Here is a 23,881-nt window from a genome sequence, read left to right as displayed (position 1 = left end):
AGTCCAAACCTCGGGAGTCGCCACAGGATTTTTTCTAGAGGGGGGCAAAGCACATTTTCCCCCCCAAATCCCTATAATTTCCAGCATTTTTCCGATTTATCATTTTTTTCGAGGGTGGATAGGGACATTTGCCCCCCATTAAATTAACAACAATATGAATTCGCGCCCCCTTGCCCCCCCCCCCCCGCGACGCCCATGGTCTTAACCTCAGAAAATTTCACGAAACTTGAAGAGAGCAAAATCCTAAAGATTTCGTTAAATTTTGAGTAAACTTCCCGAGTTTCCAAAGTCTTATCGAAATTCCCAAGATCTTGGGGAAAAGGATCTCAAGGCCGGATTGTTCACCTTCGTGGTGAGGACAAAAGGTCGTTTCTCAAACTACGGCTTCGTCCCTGTTCCGGCTTCAGGCACGCACAGTTTAACAGTTTGGCAATGGAGTTGAGCCGGAAACAGAACGAAGCCAGGGCTTAAAAAAACGGATGTGACAAGCACATAGACCACTGATCTCTATATAAAGACTGGATAGCGGATATGCATACAACATTCACACAGTAGACTTTGCATATTGACCAATTCGCCCCCGGTCTCACGAAGATGGCCGCGTATAATACGAACGTTCTACGCGTAAATACGCGCGCGTTGTATCAACAGTTGACGCGCATTTTGGTCACGTACACATATTATGATGTTCTAAAAGGGACACATTTCCGTAGTGATTATTATTTCAAAACGCCGAAAAAGTTATATTTGCGGCATTTTAGTAACCACGACGTTAGAAAAATTGTAGTTAACCTTGGTCAGTGGTGGTGGTCAAAATATAAGTCAAGTGAACCGCGACGTTACAAAAGAAATCATGCTGTCTATAAAAACGGCAACTTGTCCTTTGTAGATCACCAGCCGGTCTCACCAATATGGCGTCAAATTCGTACATTGTGCGGCTCTGTATTAGCTATCCAGTCTTTATATAGAGATCAGTGACATAGACATAAGCATGACAAGTAGCCAGAGTTCACTGGGTCAAGCCCTCTAGTGACAAGTCCGAGCCAATTACACACATGCGCATTACAAATTCATGTGGCGCGCTGCAAATTACAATAACAAGTAGACAGGCACCACATTGTAGACCGAGATTTTCCCGATTTTTGTCTCGTAATTGGTGAATAACAGAACAGACGCCATGGACCAACAGAATCTGGTTCAGATTCTCCAGGGTTCTATTCATCCAGATACCCGGGAAGAAGCGGAAAAACAACTCGACGAAGTGAGTATGGGAATGGCAAAAATCTTGACAGAAAAAAAACCCGGCCTCGTGTGTGACTTGACTATGGCATTTTTGACACATGCATCTAATCTATATGATCTAGCGCGCCGTGGTATTGCGCAAGCACATGTCTGCCACAGGTGTGCAAATGAATCACATATTTTTATCGCAGTGGCTATTGTTACGGCAGCCGTAACGCATTTCCCACTTTCTATCGTTACGGTAGACTGCAACTTTTATAAAAACATGAGAAGAAAATATAAAATTAGAAGGAAAAAAGTGAATTTGAACGTTGAAATTTGGACTTTATTTCCCTTTTAAAAAAAATCCTCCAAAGCCTCAGGTTATAAAAGGAAACAAATTCGAGTGCAAAACTGAGATTCGAACCCGCAACCTCGCGGTGCAAAATCCTACCCTCTATCGACTGGGCTGTCGCACTGCTCGCTAAATCGTGTGGAAACAAATAACTATATACCTGCGTGCGTATCAAAAAAGTATCGTAGAGGGCGCTAAACAACGACTGCCGTAACGATAGCCACTTCGTATTTTTATGCGTTTATTTAAGCGGACACATAGTTTATGAATTGACATGATTGATGACAGTTGTGTATGCATGTGCAATGAATTAGGCCATATTTCATGTTTTTTTTTCTGTACTTTCAGTTATCAATTAGAAATATGAAATAGAATAAAAGTTGAAACAAACCAAAAATGAATTTTATGAGACAAACATCATGACAAAATGTGCCACCCATTCATCATTCATATGGACGTGCCTTGCTGTCTTGCAAGATTATATATAGCCGGTAATTAAAAGGGGGAGTATTCGACCAGATAAGAAAAACTGGGACTGCCTAGCATGCCTAGTGTGACAGTTTGGCAATGGAGTTGAGCCGGAAACAGAACGAAGCCAGGGTTTAAAAAACGGATGTGACAAGCATGACAAGCAGCCAGACGAGATATCCAATTGGATGCACTGTCAATTATCGACTGTGATAAATGTGAAATGTGATAAACGGAAAGATTGCCATATACGAAGTTCACTCAACACCTGTGTACAAACCCTACGAGATTGGACTGAAAAATTCTAAGTGTTTTCTAAGAAAATGCTTGTATTTTCTCACTGCTCAAATTGACTTTGATGACATGAAATTGCTATCTGGGGGCTTGTTAGTCAATGCAGAGGAAAATTAGTGAACTTCGTATGTATGGAAATCTTTCCCATGCATTACTCATGACATGATCATGTACTTACATGACTTACTTTGTCTGCAGCATAGCATCAATCCTAGTCAGACCATGGAGCTATAGCTCCATGGTCAGACCATGGAGGAATTTCCTCCAAGGTCAGACTCAAGGTTTTTGCTCAGTAATGCGCATGTCAAATGTCTTCTCCCCCCATTACAGTTTCGGACTTTATTTCCCTTAAAAAAAAATCCTCCAGAGCCAGGAATCAGAAAAAGAAATGTATTGTGCCTAACAATTGTTTCCCCCCAAAGTTGTGTCCTCCCCCCCCCCCCTCCCCCGGGCTGTTGAAGTGACAAAATCCCCACCCGCGACATACATACGTGAGGCGCACTAGTAATTGCATTTCCATGTAGTACGCCAATGGTAACAGTGTAATTTGGGTGGCCAAAATCCCCACCCTGGGGCATGAAAAACGTGACCACATAGACATCGGACTTGGGGCATTGGGGGGGACGGAGAGGGGGGGGGGGGGGGACATTTGATAGGCGCATAATAGTCTATAATTAAATGTTGGAGTCAATTTAAAATAATAAAAGAAGAATATCTGATTATTCTTAATTTGTTGGGATGAAAAAAAAAAAAATCGAAAATAAAAACCCTGCTGGGGATCTCTCCTTCATGAGATACACACTATCCACTCGGCCACAGGTGCTGCACAAACAATGGCAGTAATTTAATACCTTTTGTAAGGTAGGCCTTCTCGTATACGCGTCACTGTAGGGCACTGTAGAATCTAGCCAGCTCAATATCGTTTATTGAAAGAAAGCCGGCTAAATCTAGCCGGCTAAATACTTCCTATTTTCTTAGCCCCATCAATGTGGCTTTAAATGCTGGACTTCCTTTGTCATGTCCGTAATGTGAGCTACACATCAATGCATGCAAAATTTCCCGAAAACATTCCAGTGTTGGAAATTGAAACCGTTTTTTTTTTTTTTTTGTAGTTGATACTTACCTGATTAACCCCAGTCCAAAAAATTGGGATTCTCAATACTGAGTATGAGAGTCCCACACCTTAAGGTTTTGAAAACATGCAACACAAGAAAGTAGACTGACATCTGAAACAACCAGTCCAACAACTCTTCAGTACTGCATCAATCAACTGTGCCAAAAGAAACATATGGCATGAACCGGGAACTAGTCTCTATTTCTACTCATTTCTCCATAGTCAGCCACCAGACTAATGACACTGAATGAAGAGATCAGTCTTTTCAAATAGTTGGACCATGGTTGGACATGTACCAGTCTAGTCTTTAGCCTCAATTTGAGATCACTTGACTTCCCTCTCATGTGCAAAATATTGAAGAAAAGTCTCCTTTAACCCTAACCCCCTAGGCCCTTGTTGCTTACAACCATCCTCAATCCTCCAAAATCCTCCAAAATTTTGCAACTCCGCCTAAATTTTTCAAAATTGTCAGACAGTCCTGCCTCAAAATGCATTCATCCTCAATCCTCCAAAATCCTCCTCATCCCAAAACTTTGCACTCATGTTTAAATGAAGGATAACCAACGCCAAATCCTTCAAAATCATCAGACAGTCCTGCCTCAAAATGCATTCATCCTCAATCCTCCAAAATCCTCTTGTGCTTCAATCACCATTCATCCTCAATCCTCCAAAATCCTCATGTGCTTCAATCACCATTCATCCTCAATCCTCCAGAATCCTCATTTGATTCAACCACCATTCATCCTCAATCCTCTAGAATCCTCCAAAACCGCCAGGAGGATTTTGGAGGAGTGAGGTGGGTTAGGGTTAAAAATTGATTGAGTCTGCAAACTGTTGGTGAAATACTGAGGACCCTTACTTTGCCCAATGGAATTATTGGAGAAATTTGCTGGCTAAAGAGTGAGCAAAGTTGGCCTGATGTAGTTTAGCACTTTTCAGAGCATTCCAGGTCCCAGTCTGGGTTAACTCCCTAGGCATTTTGAAAATCTATTTATTAGGAATTGCTCATACAACGAGACTGATTTCCGATTTTTAAATTTTTTTAAATTTTGTCCCCGAACAGGTTCACAAGATCATCCACTTCTCCCCCACCCTCCTGCGGGTGGTCATGGACGAGGGCATTCCCTTCCCCGTCCGCCAGGCCGGCGTCATCTATCTCAAGAACATGGTGAACCAGTTCTGGAACCTGCGGGAGCCGGACAGTCCCCTGGAGCCCATCCCGTTCAGCATCCACGAAGACGACAAGTCCGTGGTCAGGAACAACATCATCGAGGCTATCATTGCCACCCCAGATCTCATTAGGTATTAAACCCAAAACCCCCTGGTAGTTCCCCGGGACTACCCTGCTCAATCCAACAGAGTCCAACGGTTGCTCATGAGTTTCCTGCTCAAACCAACACTCTCCAACATGACCCAACTTGCCAAGTTGTTGGGTACCTGAACATGTAAAATGACTCGCATGCTCAATCCAACAGAATCCAACTGTGCCTTATATTTCTGTTGCCTGCTGGATCCAATACAATACAATACAATAAAAACTTTTATTATCCCAGTGCGGGAAATTCCATGGCCTTTTTACACGTTATTTGGTTTAAAACACATAAAAAGCACGAATGTAAAAACTACACAAATACAAAAATACAAACATTAAAACTTATAACTTATATTAACTTATAACATCTGTCCGTAGGCAAGTAAGATATGTCAATTTACTGTGTACCTGTACTGTGAGATTAGAAGGTTTGCATGGTGGAAAGATACTAAGACAAGTTAAGTCCGCGGTAGCACCACGTGAACAAATCTCCCCCGCGAGCACGTGTGGCTCAGAAAAAGGACCGGAGGGACCCAACGGCCCGAACAGCATGCTCCGCCCGTCGTCAGGAAAATGTTCATTCTCCCGACGACAGGCAGAGCACACCGCTCGAAACGCTGAGCCCCCGACCCCCCAGAACCACACACACTTACTAAAGAGACCCATCCACACGGCGCCACCGCAAACCCATCCCGTCCCAGCAGCTGTACTGTGTTATTCCTATTTGTTTAACAAAAGAAAATGAACTTCGTCAAACGAACTTCGTCAACGGAGGACAAGGGTTGCAATACAGCAGCTCAGCGTTCCAACTGCTCATTGTACCACCTGATAGCTGCTGGAACAAATGAGCTGCCACATCGCGTAGTTCTTATCCTCCGTTGAAGAAGACGGTTACTTCGGGAGTTATGGACAAACTTTGTATGCAGCGGATGGCACCTGTCAGACATAATTAGTTGTTAACAGAGTCCAGCTTGGCGTTGTTTTACTGTACCCAACAGAGTCATACTCTGAATGTTTTCAGTTGCCTGCTGAATCCAACAGATTTCAACAGGAACATTGACAAGGGATTTAGTGCTCAATCCAACAGGACCCAGCGGGTATGTAAAACAGTTGGATCCTGTAGGATTGAGTACTACCGGTAGGAACCATACCCATCCAGGCAAATTGCAACACCCACATGGGAAATCGTATACACATACTGTTGGACTTAAGTTTTTTTGGAGGTATGCCAAACCCAAAGTAAAAGACCATCAGTTTAGGGGTACTGTACCTATCCCAACAGATTTAAACAAAACCTGCTGTTGGACTTTGATGGGTTGAGTTCGGTTGAATAGAGTTAATTGGGCCAATCGATTTTGTTGGTTTCCACTTTAACACCACTCCAAAATCCAAAAGAAGAATGTTCAAAACCTAACCTGTTGAAGTTTCAGCTTGGTGGATATTACACTTTTTGAGAAAACAGTGAAAAAAAAAAAACGTGGACAACCTGTTGATCACGAAATACAATTTTGTCAATAGAACTTGTTTCCTATTTCTTGATGTCTTCTAAATGACAGCCAGCCAGATGGAATAACCTGGGGTGTTTAGTGTCAGTAGAATCTTTAACCCTAACCCCCTAGGCCCTTGTTGCTTACATCCATCCTCAATCCTCCAAAATCCTCCAAAATTTTTCAACTCCGCCTAAATTTTTCAAAATTGTCAGACAGTCCTGCCTCAAAATGCATTCATCCTCAATCCTCCAAAATCCTCCTCATCCCAAAACTTTGCACTGTGTTTAAATGAAGGATAACCAACGCCAAATCCTTCAAAATCATCAGACAGTCCTGCCTCAAAATGCATTCATCCTCAATCCTCCAAAATCCTCTTGTGCTTCAATCACCATTCATCCTCAATCCTCCAAAATCCTCGTGTGCTTCAATCACCATTCATCCTCAATCCTCCAGAATCCTCATTTGATTCAATCACCATTCATCCTCAATCCTCTAGAATCCTCCAAAAGGAGGATTTTGGAGGAGTGAGGTGGGTTAGGGTTAATCCAATAGAATCCAACTGTGCCTTATGTTTCTGTTGCCTGCTGGATCCAACAGAGTCCAGCTTGGCGTTATTTTGCTGTACCCAACAGAGTCATACTCTGAATGTTTTCAGTTGCCTGCTGAATCCAACAGATTTCAACAGGAGCATTTACAAGGGATTTAGTGCTCAATCCAACACGACCCAGCGGGTATGTAAAACAGTTGGATCCTGTAGGATTGAGTACTAGGAACCATACCCATCCAGGCAAATTGCAACACCCACATGGGAAATCATAAACACACACTGTTGGACTTAGTTTTTTTAAAAGTATGCCAAACCCAAAGTAAAAGACCATCAGTTTAGGGGTACTGTACCTATCCCAACAGATTTAAACAAAACCTGCTGTTAGACTTTGATGGGTCGAGTTCGGTTTAATAGGGTTAATTGGGCCTATCGATTTTGTTGGTTTCCACTTTAACACCACTCCAAAATCCAAAAGAAGAATGCTCAAAACCTAACCTGTTGAAGTTTCAGTTTGGTGGATATTACACTTTTTGAGAAAACAGTGAAAAAAAAAAACGTGGACAACCTGTTGATCATGAAATACAATTTTGTCAATAGAACTTGTTTCCTATTTCTTGATGTCTTCTAAATGACAGCCAGCCAGATGGAATAACCTGGGGTGTTTAGTGTCAGTAGGATCTTTAATCCAAGGAAGCTTTTTGATATTAATTCGGTAAGTTACTGTTGGGATTATATAAATGATCCTATATGCCTTTGAAAACACCTCTACGTAATGGGGCTTATCAGGCATGCAAGTTTTCCTCGGATCAGCTGATTTCCTCTTTTTTTACTTCCCATGTGTGCCATTGAAAATAGAAAAACACTGTACAAAGTCTGGGAAAAATGTGAATTTCCTCTTTTTTTTGTGATTTCCCAGTTGCATGCCTGGCTTATATACAGGTGCCGAATGCACTATTTCATTTGTGACATTTTTGTCCCGTTTTGTCTGGGTGTCCAGGGTTCAGTTGGCAGTATGCCTCAGCGTCATCCTAAGGCACGACTACCCAGGCCGGTGGGACAGCGTACTGGTCACCATGACCAACTATCTCAGCGTAGACAACCCAGCCACGCTGTATGGCGCCCTCACAGCAGTCTACCAGCTGGTCAAAAATTACGAGTGAGTAATATGTTGTATCGAGTATGTTACATTAACCCTTTAAGGGAACATCTCAAAAGTCGGTACGCTCCCGTTTGGTATGGAACTTTTCTTTTAGGAACACTGTGTTCCCATTGATAAAGACATCGCTGGCTGGTCTTAAACACTTTTCCTGTGTCACATGAAATTCTGACTCCTTTGAAATCCGGTGCCAGCTCCGTTTTATTGGTTGAACGTTGTTGCTTTGCATTTAGTAGGGTTATGGTTAAAACAAATGAAAAACTTGTGCTGAACAGCTGGATTGTGTTTTTTCTTAATTTAATCAAATACTGGAACTTACTTAATTTTTGCAACTGTGCGACGTTGCGTCCGAAACCATCGGACTTCGTCAGGCAACTGGTGACCCGGTGGACTGGTCACGTGAGAGGCATCAAGGAAGCCATCTGGGAAAGGGTCGAACAACCAACACTCAACAAAAGAGGGGGGCTACACTTCAACCTTTCACATGCATGGGACCGGGCCATTCAAGGGATTCCAAGCCATCTCTCACGTGACCAGTCCACCGGGTCACCAGTTGTCTGACGAAGTCCGATGGTTTCGGACGCAACGTCGCACAGTTGCAAAAAAAAAAAAAAAATTTAAGTAAGTTCCAGTATTTGATTCAATTAAGAAAAATCATGAACTACTACTGGATGACTGATAACATACATTATCAAGCTGGATTGTGTGTTTCGTGAAATGGTGTCACGGTAGCACATAAACCGTTTAACACTCTTCAGCCTGAAAGATAAGACTCCAGACCTCAAGAAATGTGGCCTCGTATACCAGATGTCGTGTGATGGTTGTGAAGACACATACATCGGGGAAACAGCTCGCACTCTGCAGACCCGATACAGAGAACACACCAGTAGGTCAGCCCCCTGACAGCAGTTGGTGAACATATATCCACCCCAGGACATAGCATCTCCTTGGACAATGTCAAGATCATCGCCAGGGAAGACGACCTCTGGAAACGTAAAATCCACGAAGCTGTGGAAATCCGCAGGCACCGCCCCCATATGAACAGAGATGGAGAGTACGAGCTGGCCCACGTGTACCGCCTCCTGTCGTGTGACCAAGCTTGGTCACATGACGGGTCAAGTGAGGGCCTCAACAACACCAGTTGATAAAGACACCGTGATGGTGTCGCAAGCTCCTGATACGAGCTCTGTAACCAAAGTCTCAAAGAGGTATCTTTTGCTTAATTGATATAATAATGGGACAGGAAACGAACTTTCATGCTCGATTTGCCGTACAGGTACAAGAAGCCCAACGACAGGGAGCCCTTGCACTTGGCCATGATGCAGCTCCTGCCTGTCATCCACCATCGCTGCGTCCAGCTCCTCCAGGACGTCTCGGACCAGTCGTTGCTCATGCAGAAGCAGATCCTCAAGATTGTCTACGCCATGATCCAGGTAAGGACATCACGCGGGACACATTGAGGACGCTGTTTGTTTGGCTCGCAAGAGCCCTTTTGTGAAGGTGTGAAGGCCAGTTCTAATTGACCTATCGCAGCAGAAATCGCGTTAGAATCGCGGCAACGCAGCTTGTGAAATATTGTCCAATTACATGATATACAAAGGGACGCGGAACGCGCAAAATCTGAACCAAACGAAACTTAGTGTACAAAAACTCCATAGGGTTGTCTAAGGGGTGTGGCTAACTCCCAAACTGCGATAGGTCAGTTTTAATACAACTCACTGAATTTTGAGACTTGAGTCGAGTCTGTTTATTCTCAAACATTGACGAGAGTCAAGTCAACTTCATAGGGGCCTTGTAGCCGAGCCGTTAGAGTGTGGAGCTACAGAGTGGAAGGTTGGCGGTTCGAATCCTATTCGGACCAAAAATTTGAAAACTCTCTCTGATGACCCAACAGTAAAATGGGTATCTGATTCGTTCAGGGAAGGTAAGATGGCGAGAGGAGAGGACTGGGCACCGCCACTCATATGCCGTGCCCAAGACACAGTGGACCTCCAACATCCCACTGCCCCTACGGCCAGTAATGGCTATGGGACCATTACCTTTACCTTACCAAGTCGACGTAAATCTTGCTCAAGTCGGTTCGAGTCGCTCTACATTGTCATGCCAGGCGTCATATGTAGTGTTCTGAAAGTCTGGTTTGGGAGCGGGGATTTCTGTGATGGCCTGTCTCCATTCATATCAGGGACGAGTTCCGGACATTGTATCGGGTATAAGTTGCAGGATTCTGAACAACTTCCCCGCAATCCTCCCACAATGAAGTTATCAGTATTGGTGAGTCAAGCAGCTGCTAATGAAAATTTCCCCGGAACGTGTCCGGGACAGATGCAGAGCTTTTTCCGGACAAAGTGAATGATTCTACCCGCAACTTGTCCAGAACTCATCCCGGATGTGAATCGAGGCGGGCGCTAATAATACTACGAGGTTGGTGCGATTTATTGCATGTGCCTTGTCAACTTAGCAGGGTGTTTCAAAATATATGGAGATTTTTAGTCCTATTCGCGAGAGGCAAATACCATTAACATAGCGGGGTGTTTCAAAACATGAAATAAAATTGTTGAACAAAATCATTGGATATTTATAATTTTTTATATGTTTTGACTTTCTGACCGAAAGTTATTTACAATGTATGAAATGGAAGAAATTTGTGCATGGCCAGTATTGAACAAGCACGTTTGCAACCAGCTTGGGGCCAAGCACTTGTTTATTCCCTTAGTAAAAGAGTAAACAATATTTACCTCTCTTTAACCCCATGCGCACGGGAAGCGGTCATGGCCGCGGCCGCTAATCCTCATTGGAATGCAGTTGCCAGCTGTGGTATGCCGTGGCACACAGCTAGTGGGTAGTTCCACAGCTGCTGCTTTTGTGCAGTCCCGCTACCACACAAAGGCTGTGCAGTCATGCGGGCCACTTGCTCTATGTGTGGAGGAATGTCCCCATTATAACCCGTGCTTAAGGGGTTAACAACTCACCAGTTAATTTGTCAGTATCGTTCCAAATCATGAAATTGTCAAAACCTGTCCGTTCTTTCCACAGTACGACCTGTCCCTGGACCTGATCAACAGGGAGTTCTTCAAATTTGCCGACTGGATGGAGATCATGCAGACGATAGTCAGCAGGCCGATACCGGAGGTATCCCACAATTCCCTTGTACATTAGTCTGGCATCCTGACCTCATCGTGTCAGGCAGTGCTCTCAAAGCATCCGACACGGTACTGGTTGCTATGGGCTCTGACGATTCCGACTTTCCTGTAATCTCATTGGCCTAGTTTTCAAGTATGCAAACGTGAATGCCAAGTACTCACATCTTATTTATTCTGAGTGTACACTGACTAATGTTGTGCATCGGGTCGGGTTGACCAGGCCAAACTGACCTGAAACATTCTAGATATAATAATGATAGTGGGTATTTAAAAAGCACACGTATCCACCAGGACTGGTGCTCAAGGCGCTACATCATTATTACCCTGCTCATTGGGCCAATTAAACATTCCAATTACCATCTCAGCTCCCTGGGGAGTATACAGCTCGATGCAGCCTGTTAGGTGCAAGGAAGCTAATTCAATCACAGTAACCATCTCTGCCCTCACAGGTACCCATTTACTCCTGGGTGGGGAGAAGCAATGAGTGACAAAGTGCCTTGCCCAAGGGCACACGCACCACGACCCCAGAATGGACTAGAACCCACAACCTGCAGCTTTACCCACAGACCACGAATCCAATGCCCTATCCACGAGGCCACAGCCGAATCTGAACCGAAACCGATCCGAGCTCCCTAAAACCGACCCGACCCGACCCGACCCGACATGACAAAAATTAAAGTAAAACCAACCCGAACCGACCCAAAACCAAACCGACCCGAAAAAACCCCCCCTGAATATCTGGGTTGGGCAACTGTGTCCGCTTTTTGTGCCTAAAGTTAACCACGTTCGTGTGAAAATTGTTGTCTCTCAGTAACTGAATTATACCGTACGGTACTCACAACATGACCTACTGGTGGGCCTACATGTTAAAGACCTTGCGTGATAAGACTGCAAACCACATTTGGTCGTAGTGGACACAGTGACTCTTCAATAATTATTGCACCATGTGAATTTCCCAACTGTGTCGTTTTTTTTTCTTCTTTTTTTCGGGTTTTTCCATAATGGCTTTCCCGACCCGACCCGATAATCGCAAACATCATCAACATCATTTTCATTTAACATCCATTTTTCCCACGCTGCGGGGTGAGACATTGTCTTTCCTGTTCCACGCAGTCCTTTTACTAACATCCACATTGGCGAGGTTTGACAGTCTGAGGTCTTCTGCCAGTGTCTCATCCCAGGTCTTCCCTGACCTGCCTCGTGGTCTCGGACGACTATTTCAAAAGTTCCATGCTTTCTTCAGCCAATGGCTTTTCTCCCTTCTTGCTACATGTCCATACCATCTCAGCAAACGCAAAACCGAAACTGGGTCGGGTCAGTTTCATTTTAGGGTCGGGTTTTACACAACACTTGCACAAATCTGTAACCTCTTTGTGCTAGCATCAGGTATCGTAAGCACTGCTTGTTCTAATTTCCGTGCTAGTGGTTTCCTCAACTCTCCGTTTTGAAGGGTTACTTGTTCACAGAGTCCATGGTGTAAAAATCTCTTTCACCTACTTGCATTTCACAGTGGAGCAGATAACATAAATTTTGCAGTGGAATCGTGCAAAAGGTGATTCAAGCACCAAATTTGGCACAATGATTCTCTAGGGTATACTTTACAAATCTGCCCGATTGGCCACTTGAAAATCCAAGATGGCGGCCATTTTTAAAAGTGTTTTACTGTATTTTGAGTGTTTTTGTTGTTATTCTTAAATAGATTTTGCTATTTTCCACCACTAAGAGTTTAATAATGGTGCTGAAACTATCAAAAATGAATCCAGCATACCTGAAAACATAGACACTGATACCAGGAACATCCAAATCGACCATATAGAAGCATTTCTACAAGAAAAACAGTTCTTAGGGGGTCAGTTTGGCGCCCATCTTGAAAAATGGCCACCATCTTGGATTTTCAAGTGGCCAATCAGGCAGATTTGTGAAGTATACCCTAGAGAATCATTGTGCCGAATTTGGTGCTTGTATCACCATTTGCACGATATTTCTGTTATCTGCTCCACTATCAGATATCCGTTCATTGGTAATTCCTTTTTGATTGAAACTTGCCGTGTGATTGCGTTTCAGTCCACACTGCAGGTTGACATCGACGACAGGCCAGAGCTGCCGTGCTGGAAGGTCAAGAAATGGGCCTTGCACTTCCTGGCCAGAATCTTTGAAAGGTAAAACCACTGATCTCTATATAAAGACTGGATAGCGGATATGCATACAACATTCACACAGTAGACTTTGCATATTGACCAATTTGCCCCCGGTCTCACGAAGATGGCCGCGTATAATACGAACGTACTACGCGTAAATACGCGCGCGTTGTATCAACAGTTGACGCGCATTTTGGTCACGTACACATATTATGATGTTCTAAAAGGAACACATTTCCGTAGTGATTATTATTTCAAAAACGCCGAAAAAGTGATTTGCGGCATTATAAAAGTAACCACTACGTTAGAAAAATTGTAGTAAACCTTGGTCAGTTGGTCAGTGGTGGTGGCCAAAATATAAGTCAAGTGAGCCGCGACGTTACAAAAGAAATCAAGCTGTCTATAAAGACGGCAACTTGTCCTTTGTAGATCACCAGCCGGTCTCACCAATATGGCGTCAAATTCGTACATTGTGCGGCTCTTTAGTAGCTATCCAGTCTTTATATAGAGATCAGTGGGTAAAACCCCAACAAGTTTGCACAGATTTGGATGTGAACCCGGGTCCCTGGGATTGCACTTCCAGGGCTCTACCGACTAAATAATTTAGCCATTTTTAAGCTCTGGCAGGAGCGTCTACATGTCACTTGGTGGTCTGCCTGTTTGTCCCTGGAAAATTTACCAAAAGTATGGTGTTGCATAAGTGCCATCGGTGTCGCAGTTTTCAGCATCGTGTATTTCAGCTCTTGCAGGGATTATTTTGATTCATTTCATGCAAGACTTTCATGCACGACTTCTTGCAACACGGCCAGAACATGTACTTGTACTTGCGCTGTACAACATCTTCCTCGAATAAGGTGGGCGCCATTTTGTGTAGTGGTTGGACTGTGATGGCCTAGTGGTTAAGAGCACCGGACTCACGTTCTGGTGTTTCAGAGGCAACAGTGACGTGGGTTCGAGCCCGGGCCCGGACACTTGTGCCCTTGAGCAAGGCACTTGACCATTATTGCTTCGTCCTTCGGATGGGACGTAAAGCCGTAGGTCCCGTGTGTTGTGTAATGCACGTAAAAGAACCCAGTAAACACTTATCGCTAAGAGAAGGGGTTTGCCCCGGTGTTTCTGGCCTCCTGTATAAACTCCCACGTGGAGTATTTAGGAGAAGAACCAACCAAGAACCAAGAACCAAGAACTGTATCCAGAAGGAGGAAATGTCCTCAAAACGTGGGTGGGGTGCGATTTTTAAGCTCTAGCAGGGGCTTCTACTTGTCACTTGGTGGTTGTTCGCTCGGTAGATCGGACGGTCTGTCTGTGTGTCCCGAAAATTGACCCAGAGCTTACTGTGCACTGGCACTTGTGTATTCACACTCTCCCAGTTTGCCCTTCGCTCATACCCCCCGCCCTGCACACAGGACGCTGGGATACTCTGATGAATTCACACTCTGATTGGTTGGATTTTGCGTGACCATAGACCTGCGCGTCATCAAGGTCATGACTCCGCCAGTTTTGAAACGGCCATTAAGACTGATTCATTACTCTTTTATTCCAGTTTAGAGATGTATTTTTCTCGTTGAAAAGCGTAATAATGTAGGAAATTCTGTAAAACTTATCTGTGTTGTAAATTTACAATTCCCGTCACTTGCTCAGGCTCCGTTTCGAATCACGAACGGTCGGATTGCATTATGCGACGCTCAAATTTTTTTCCACATGGTCCGCAATGAAACAGAAATCACCATCCGGTATTGAATGTGCGCATTTCTATAAGAAGTTTTCGGATAGTATTTGCGCACATTGTCTAACTGCGGTCTTGAACAGCTGCAGCCAGATGCTTTATACATAGGTCATAGACCACTTCCTTCACAAGATTCTGTGAAGCTCATCAGAGTATCCCAGCGTACTGTTTGCAGGGCGGGGGGTACGAGCGAAAGTTTGCGCCTTCGACCGCTTTTCCCCATTTTCTGTCTAACGTTGGAATCTATCGTTAGTTGCTGGCCATTTCTTTGAATGATCCGTTCTTGTACAGCAGATTGTGGCCACAACAAACAGGAATCAAGGATGTATTAGTCGTGGGCTGTTTACAATGTCGATTATTTTTTCTTCTTTAAATCACGGCAGATACGGCAGTCCTGGTAGCGTCGTCAAGGAGTACGTCAAGTTCTCTGACTGGTACCTCAAGACGTTTTCTGGTAAGATGTAGAGTTATGTCAGGTAGGGCCAAATATAAAAAAAAACACAGCAATATATAGTCGTGCACTTCGAAGCCTACCCGACTTTCCTCGTCTAGTGTTGCCAAACCTCTTTGTTGACAAACCTCAAATTCATGCAGTAAAACACTAGTACTTTTACCTTATGAATGCTTGCTATTTAACCTCTGTGAACAATTTCAGTTTCATAAAATTTAATTCGAAATTCAAAAACGGTGGCGTCCGGAAATTGGGCACAAATTGGCGGAGTGTTCCCTAATGTGGCGCAATTCCAATTTAACATTTAAGAATTTCTGTAAACTTGATCAATTCTGATAAACAATTATTATCTCTACTTACATGCCCAGCCAGATGTTGTCAGAAAATTATTTTTCTTATTTTTCGGGGCATTTTTAAAGGGTTCACTTTGCACTTGAAAATAAAATCGGAAAATCACGCCAAAATAAATTTTTCTTCTAACTTTGTTACGGGTAAATAAACTCGGGATTTATGAAGAGGAGTGTTTAGAACTTGATGAAATTTCACTTTCTTGGAAATTGCAGTTAAAACTTTTGCTCTAGGTAGGCGCTACAGGCGAGAAATCAAAGTGCGCCACGTTAGGGGCCGCGCCACGTTAGGGTACATCAACAATATAAAATTTCCTGACAAAATCCCCTCATGCAAAATAAGAAGAGCTCTAGCAAAATGGTAAGATCAGGGGTGAGATTAGTCAGGATTTTTCCTGATTTCTGGATATTTTTGGAGGATTTTTCAGGATTTGAGGATGGTTCCTAGCCAAAAGGGCGTAACGCGGTTGGGGTTAAAACATACCATTGCTTTAAAGATATAGTCTATCATTTGTAATTTGTGCATTTTGTTCGTTTGAAGCAACAAAGTGTTCAAAATCTAATGAAGGATACTGAACAACTAAACCTGACGAAGTTTCAGCTCAGCTTCAGCTGTATATTCCGAGAAAAACGGCATTCTAGGATCTCAATTTCAAATCAAAAGTTGCTGAATCGTGTTTTGAATTGCAGCTATAAGCAATGTCGCGCACTGATCCGACGAATTATAGCAACCACGTGCGTCGTGCCAATGCTTGCGCGCGCTGCGCCGAATAACAAAACGAACTACTAGTTTAAATTTTCCAACGGTGCGTCTTAAGACGCACCGTTGGAAAGGCCTTCTTTCGTTGATTACTTCAAAATGATAGCTTGCCAGAAAGATTAATTTCACAGGGAGTTTAGTCCACTTATTATCTTTCAACCAAGTATGTTTTTCAACAATAATACGCCAGTTACTTTTTCGGATGGCTGCAAATGATGGACTAAAGCTTTAATACAGACAGAGTGTTTTTCAAAATTCTGTTCGAGTCAGTAAGTATTCATAATCAACACTTTTTCCCCCTCTGTTCTGCAGCGTCAACGTTGAAAGTGTTGCTGAGCATTTTAGATCAGTACTGTAAGAAGGTCTACATTGCCCCGCGGGTCATTCAGCAGACACTCAGCTACATCAACACTGGGTGAGATCCATTTTGTCTGTTTTTCCAGGTCAAATCACGATTTGCTTGCATCCGTTCATGGATGTGTTACTGATTGCAAACAAAATGTGTACTTAAATTTAGTTAATTGGGGGCAGTATTTGAAAGTATTTTTTTTCCCAACGATAGTCGGCTGACCATCGTTGGATATTGATACAAAATTGCACTTTTCTTGCAAATGACAGCGCACTAGGTGCCATGATTTCACAGGATGCTTGAGACTGTTATTCATTTTTAATACAGTCAAGTAAGGTATTTCATAATAATTTGATAGTTTTTGATTTTTTTGATATTTGCAAATGTTGTATATTGCAATGTATCTTTAAGCTAAGATTCGTTTCAAAAGGTGAATTCCATAGAATCTGTTCTGCTTTCCTGTGCGAACTGGTTAATTAAGGCAACTACCATTTTCCCTTTATCTTACTTTCAGAGTGAGTCACGCTTTCTCTTGGAATTTCATCAAGCCACACATTCAGGTATGTCAAAATTCCACTCTGTTATATCAAGTTTGTTTAACCCTCCCACTGATAGAACTGTCACAAACTGTCGAAAGAAAAAAAAAACTTTTGTACAGGCTGGTTACCAGCTGCCAGAACCCCTATGGATTAAACCACATAACTACCAAAACCTGTTGAAGGGGTTTGATAGATAGGGTGACCTTGAATACTGCTACAGCTAGTGTAGCAGCCATCTAAGAGGGCAATGCCTTTGTTTGGCTGGAATGCATGAGTGAACCTTTTGTGCCTTCATTGTTACTGAACTAAACCCATCATCGACAGGCACTCACCAGTGCTGACCCACCACATCTATCAATGTCAGTCAAGGCATGGCACCCTCAGTTAACAAAACTACCACAGCCTGTCAATTGTACCAATATCAGGCCAGTTTGACAGGCACTCACCAGCGCTGACCCACCACATCTATCAATGTCAGTCAAGGCATGGTACCCTCAGTTAACATACCTACCACAGCCTGTCAATTGTACCAATATCAGGCCAGTTTGACAGGCACTCACCAGTGCTGACCCACCACATCTATCAATGTCAGTCAAGGCATGGTACCCTCAGTTAACATACCTACCACAGCCTGTCAATTGTACCAATATCAGGCCAGTTTGACAGGCACTCACCAGTGCTGACCCACCACATCTATCAATGTCAGTCAAGGCATGGCACCCTCAGTAAACATACCTACCACAGCCTGTCAATTGTACCAATATCAGGCCAGTTTGACAGGCACTCACCAGCGCTGACCCACCACATCTATCAATGTCAGTCAAGGCATGGTACCCTCAGTAAACATACCTACCACAGCCTGTCAATTGTACCAATATGAGCCCAATATACAGAACTGTAACCTGTCAATTGATAGATTTTGGCGGATAGGGTATCTCTCTCCACATTGTCACTGAGAGAGGGCGTATCATGGATGAAGAGGGGCACTGTGAGGCGTGCCTTTCCATACTAGAAGTTCGTAAATCGTAACTTTTCAAATAATTTGACGTCTTCCACAGCCCATCATTCAAGAAGTCTTGTTCCCGCTGATGTGCTACACAGACGAAGACGATGAGTTATGGAACGAGGATCCATATGAGTACATCCGCATCAAGTTTGGTACGTCTCCATAGCTCATTCTCATTGGCTGATGGTCCGTCACATGGTCTCATTTTAAGCGAATGGACTAACCCTAACCTAGAGGATAATGAACTGATCTTGCTTCTTTTTCTGGGGACAACCTTCATTTTCAATGTTCCCAACCACCCTGGAAATCGGGGAAAACCTTGAAAATGAGTTTCCATTTTTCCAGTCGGGGAAAACTTAGGGAATTTGGGAAAAAACGCACCAAAGATTAGGGACAACTCAGGGAATTTGACAGTGACCAAGAAAGAAAAGTTTTTTTTTTGCTAGTTTAGCATTTGTGCGTGCTATGCCATGTGTCCAAGCTGTGTCCATTGACTGACTAGCTATGATGTACAAGCATTACGTTCACTGTGTGGACTCCCGAACAAAAGATGTCCACACAAACCAGTTTCTAGATACATTGTGTGGACTTAACCAAGATTTCCCCCTGTCTGGAAAACAGGTTTAGAGGCATTTTTGGGTTAGGTTTATCGGTCGCAAAATGAAGACTAACACTCAAGGGAATCCTAGAAATTGTTTTGGGTTGAATGAGTTTTGACCAGGTTTTTCTTAACTACACGAAAACAAAGGAATGTCCACACTAGGTATGTAACGCAAACATGGCTTTGTATTGTTTATGGTGTGGGAATATTACACGCCTCTCCAGACAATGTCTTGGATTTTGCTCCATTTTAGGCTTTAGGAACACTACACACAATCTGCAGAATTACAAGTAGAGCAGTAGTCAAATGGTGGCAGAATCCGAGTCGTGTGATGGTAAATGAGTTGGAATCATGAGGAACATGTTTGTGTCTTTGGGCAAGACATTTAACAAACATTTCGCTTCTTGACCAAGACAGGAGTATGCAATGGGTACCTGTGAGGGTAGAGACCAGATTGTGCTGATCTCAAGCTGCTGCAGGATAATGGTCTCATGGCCTGATAAACAGGGGTAATAATTGTGAATTGTTTCTAGACATTCCTAGAAAGAGTTGTGTGAGCACCACCTTATTATTTAAAAGACGTTTTTGTTTCTGATCATAAATCTTGCAGATGCCTTTGAGGATTTCATCTCGCCGGTAGCAGCCGCCCAGACGGTGTTGCGCTCCTGCGCCAAGAAGCGCAAGCAGGTGCTGCAGAAGACCATGGGATTCTGCATGCAGACCATGACCACGCCAGGAGTCGAGCCCCGGAAGAAAGACGGCGTCATGCACATGGTGGGAACCATGGCGGACATCTTACTCAAGGTAAACTAAACATCTCGTTAAAGGGAAAATACATCATTTGCTTTTGCTGTAATTCTCAGAAATGGATGGAATTGGGGGGTTGGAAATATATAGCAAATATAGTTACACTGACTTTTTTGACGTTTGGGTTCGAAAATGCTATAAAAACCAAGAAAAACAATCATTTTCCTGTAGTCTGGTTCCCTGACTCCATTTAAGAAGAAACAGCAGTTTACATACATTGGGGAATTGTAAGGTCAGGGAACCAGTCTAGCTGGCTTGTACCCGTTCATAGGTGTGTAATCGATTGCAAACAAGTGCGATGGTCAACTGGTTCCAGTATTTGAAAAAAAGCCAGTGTTTTCCAACGCTGGTCGGCTGATCAGCGTTAGAAATCGATAAAAAAATACCACTTTTCTTGAAAATGACAGTATACCAGGTGCCATGATTTTACAGGATGCTTTACACTGTCATTCACTAACAGTCCAGCAAGGTATTTCAAAATGATTTGGTAGTTTTATTTTTTGATGTTTGCAAATGTTGTATTTTCCCTTTAAGGGGCCCATGCAATTTAATTTTGTTTATGCCAACCTTGAAAATGAACCTCTGTGTCTTATTTTGCCTCATTTTTCAATTTTCGTTTTGTCATTTTGAAGGGTATTTTGGTGCCTTTTTGGTTTTGATGCTAATGCAAATTTCCATATTCATGAGCAAAACTGTGATGTCATTCCAGGCAGACACCCTCAATGGTACAGCTATTTCAGCACAAAAAGTTGCTAGAATTTTGGATATTTTGCCATCGTAAATGTTCTTTTCTTTGGTGATTTGTTGTTGTATAAGTGCATGGCAGTGAGCAAGCCTTTAAAAAACCCTCTGTTTAAGACCGGTTGGAGTCTGGATGCTGATAATTACCCGAGCTGAAGGCGAGGGTTATTATCAGCATCCAGATTCCAACCAGTCTTAAACAGAGTGTTTAATACTGGCCAAGCACATCTTTATTCCCATTCCTAAATACCTTTCAGGTAAAACAAATTCAAAACTTTTCGGCCCCAATAGTCAAAACAAGTCAAAAATTATAAATTCCCAATGATTGTTTTCAATAATTGTACTTCATGTTTTTCGAAACACCCTTGTAGCTATACATGTATTATATATTATGGTAGTGTCCATGTCGTAAACAACTCCTCATAGAGATTGGCGCGCGCGTAATGCCCAAGTGGCGCAGAACGCAGCTGTGCGGGTGAAGTGCGAATTTAGGACTATGAAATACTGACTCACTGGTAGTATTGCGCATGCCTACGTGTGCATTGTGAACGTTCAACCAATAAAACGGTAACTAAAAGGCACCGGATTTTAAAGGAGTCAAAATTTCATGTGACACCGGAGAAGTGTTTAAGACCAGCCAGCTGGTCTTTATCAACCGTTTAAAACCGGCCACGTGACAGGCTCTAAACCAATAGGAATGGTAAATTGTCTTAGGTATTCATGAATACTTTTTAAAATTCTATTGTTTTTGTTTTTTTGTTTTTTTTTGGTTGAGTAGAAGAAGATGTACAAAGATCGCATGGAGCAGGTCCTGGTCAGCAACATCTTCCCAGAATTCAACAGCGAGTGGGGCTACATGAGAGCGAGGGTGAGTCGGTTCTCTGCGCACTGTCTGGAAGCCACCACTGGTCCTGTTTTGGACCTCCCAACATGGCCGCCACTCATGTTATACAATAGGCCTATAGCACACAAATTTAAATGCAGTTTTGGGTGAGTTGCCCCTATCGATCTCTATATACACTGACAGGAATAAAATGCATCCATCCCTGTGCACAAGTCTGTGAAGCCTCTGTAAGTAGCTTTCGGACCCCCATTATGGCCGCTACTCATGGCATACAGTAGGCCCACAGTGCAAAGATTTGTGTTCATTTTGGCCTCCCAAGATGGAACCTAAGTGACTTCATCCTGAGACCTGTGACACCGTACAGTCAGTAAAGACTTCTGATTCTTTTCGGTGTGTTTGCTTAGGATTGTCCCAATTCTGCCTATATCTGGTGTATGCCATTGCGAGTAACCTCCACTAGAAACTTCTGAGAGGAAACAGTCAATCTAACTGTAAACTGGCCAGCCCTCTAATCTATCTTAATCCTTTGTCCAAACAGTGGAGTTATAATCCCTAACACTTAGTGTAAATAAAGCCACATGTGCTGTCACACAGCTGATATTGACAAGTGCAGGGGATCAGCAGCAGTATCTGATAACAGGGGCCACTTTGTTGACAAAGGGATTAACAAGATAAGAGTGTACCGCTAGATGTACTGTATTCATTCCGAGTTTACAGGCCCTAACTCGGAAAGCTGCTAGAAGCACTTAGACCTGATGGCCGAAACCAATGGCGTCTTTGGTAAAAAAAAAATTGGTTTTGAATTTGCGTTATAAGAAGTGTATCTTTCATCTTTTGACAGGCCAACTACGTGCTCCATCAATTCTGCGAGGCGCGATTCAATAACGAACGCAACCTGATGACGGCCTTGGACCTGACGCGCAACAGCCTCATCCACGACAAAGAAATGCCCGTCAAGGTACAGACGCCCCCACAATTCTACAACCCCCAAACCTCCTGTTGGGTTTTGAAAGATCTTGGATCTTTGTGAAAAATTACTTTAGACACGTAACATCCATAAAGTTATAGTACTACAGACGTTACGTCTCTAAAATATATTTCAGACGTGGTAACAAACCACACTTGAATCATGGCATGGAGTAATTGCAGAATACCACGCCACTCGGAAATACACCCCGAAAATCTCTGGCTACGCGGTTGGAATCACTGGAAATGAAACAATTCAAGTCCATTGCCAGCTACGCGGATACTGAGTGGGGGTCCCCTTGGGATCAAAGCAACACAAAAGGAATGGGGGTTGCTGAAAAAATTCCAAGTCCAAACCAACTACCCTGTTGCCAGCTACGTGGCTACGGAGTGGGAGTCCCCTTGAATATGCTTGAGAACGAAGCAACTCAAAAGGAATGGGAGTTGCTGAAAAAATTCCATGTCCAAACCAACTACCCTGTTGCCGGCTACGCGGATACGGAGTGGGAGTGCAGTGGAGCATGACGTGTGTAGGCCTAGTACGTACAGGTAGCGCTGAGAAGGTTTATTGAGTGCAATCAACCGTGACTCCGTAGCTGGCTACGAGGTGCACAGATCGATTGGCGGGGTATTCTGCAATTGTGCCCATGGCATTCCAAGTACACATAACTCTAAAATTTCTCTCTGCCTTAACCGGTTCGCCTCGGATGACGTGTATACACGGAAATGTTTTGCAGTATTCGGAACGGATGGCTGATAAACACGCAACGAGCGAGGCCGGAAATATCTGTCAGTGACCCGCTCGCAGCGAGCGAGGCCAGAAATATCAGGGTGTGCAACCCGCAGATTTTGGCCTGAATCCGTCTGGCATCGATCTCCTGAAAAATAATCCTGCGCCTGGATCTGGTCACTGTCAAAATAAACCCGGCGCAAACTGGTTAAAATAAAAACTCACAATAGTTTGCATTTTGCATGTGAAAACAAGATGCCAAAATGACTTCAAAAAAATCATTTATTTTAGCCCCCCCCCCCGAAAAAAACCCACTTTTTTAACGCTCCCCCCCCCCCAAAAAAATAACATTATATACAAAATTCTGTCTCACAGGCACATCACTCAAAAGGTCTTGTCCCATTTTATTTGCTACCGCATTTCAGTTTGTTTGCGTGTAGTTCTGAAGATTTCATAAATGATCCACTTTTCAGCCGTGCCCACTTTTGCGTGGACTTGCCAACTTATAACACGAGGCCATCATTTTAGCAGTTTCTTTTTGTGCGGACATTGAAGGCTTCTAAATGCTTCCAAAGTCAGAGATTACCCGAAGCTGGAAACCGAAGCCGAGGTTTTGCAAACCCCTAGATCTCAGTTGGTAACCAGTAGCTTCTGTATTGTTACATGTAGGTGGAGGCAGCCATCGCTCTACAGGAGCTGATTACCAGCCATGAAGAGAAGGCTAAAGACTTCATCAAACCGCATGTCAAGGATATACTACAAGGTATACGGAACTCAAG

General features: G+C 43.4%; 1 protein-coding gene across 1 annotated transcript in view; it reads left to right on the top strand.

Annotated features, from left to right (window-relative positions):
* The first annotated feature begins 1,050 nt into the window (after positions 1–1,050).
* Positions 1,051–23,881, top strand: part of LOC119721364 (importin-7-like) — a 41,755-nt gene continuing 18,924 nt past the window's right edge. Inside the window, 14 exon segments of the mRNA XM_038191418.1 lie at positions 1,051–1,261; positions 4,516–4,754; positions 7,799–7,957; positions 9,234–9,390; positions 10,991–11,086; positions 13,162–13,256; positions 15,345–15,415; positions 16,832–16,934; positions 17,383–17,428; positions 18,466–18,565; positions 19,625–19,818; positions 21,341–21,430; positions 22,248–22,364; positions 23,772–23,865. Coding sequence (XP_038047346.1) covers positions 1,178–1,261; positions 4,516–4,754; positions 7,799–7,957; positions 9,234–9,390; positions 10,991–11,086; positions 13,162–13,256; positions 15,345–15,415; positions 16,832–16,934; positions 17,383–17,428; positions 18,466–18,565; positions 19,625–19,818; positions 21,341–21,430; positions 22,248–22,364; positions 23,772–23,865 — 1,645 coding nt within the window. The 5' untranslated portion in view covers positions 1,051–1,177.

This window comes from Patiria miniata, unplaced genomic scaffold, assembly GCF_015706575.1.
Source record: "Patiria miniata isolate m_02_andy unplaced genomic scaffold, ASM1570657v1 HiC_scaffold_1, whole genome shotgun sequence".
Classification (NCBI taxonomy): domain Eukaryota; kingdom Metazoa; phylum Echinodermata; class Asteroidea; order Valvatida; family Asterinidae; genus Patiria; species Patiria miniata.
This window is presented reverse-complemented; position numbering and strand designations above follow the sequence as displayed.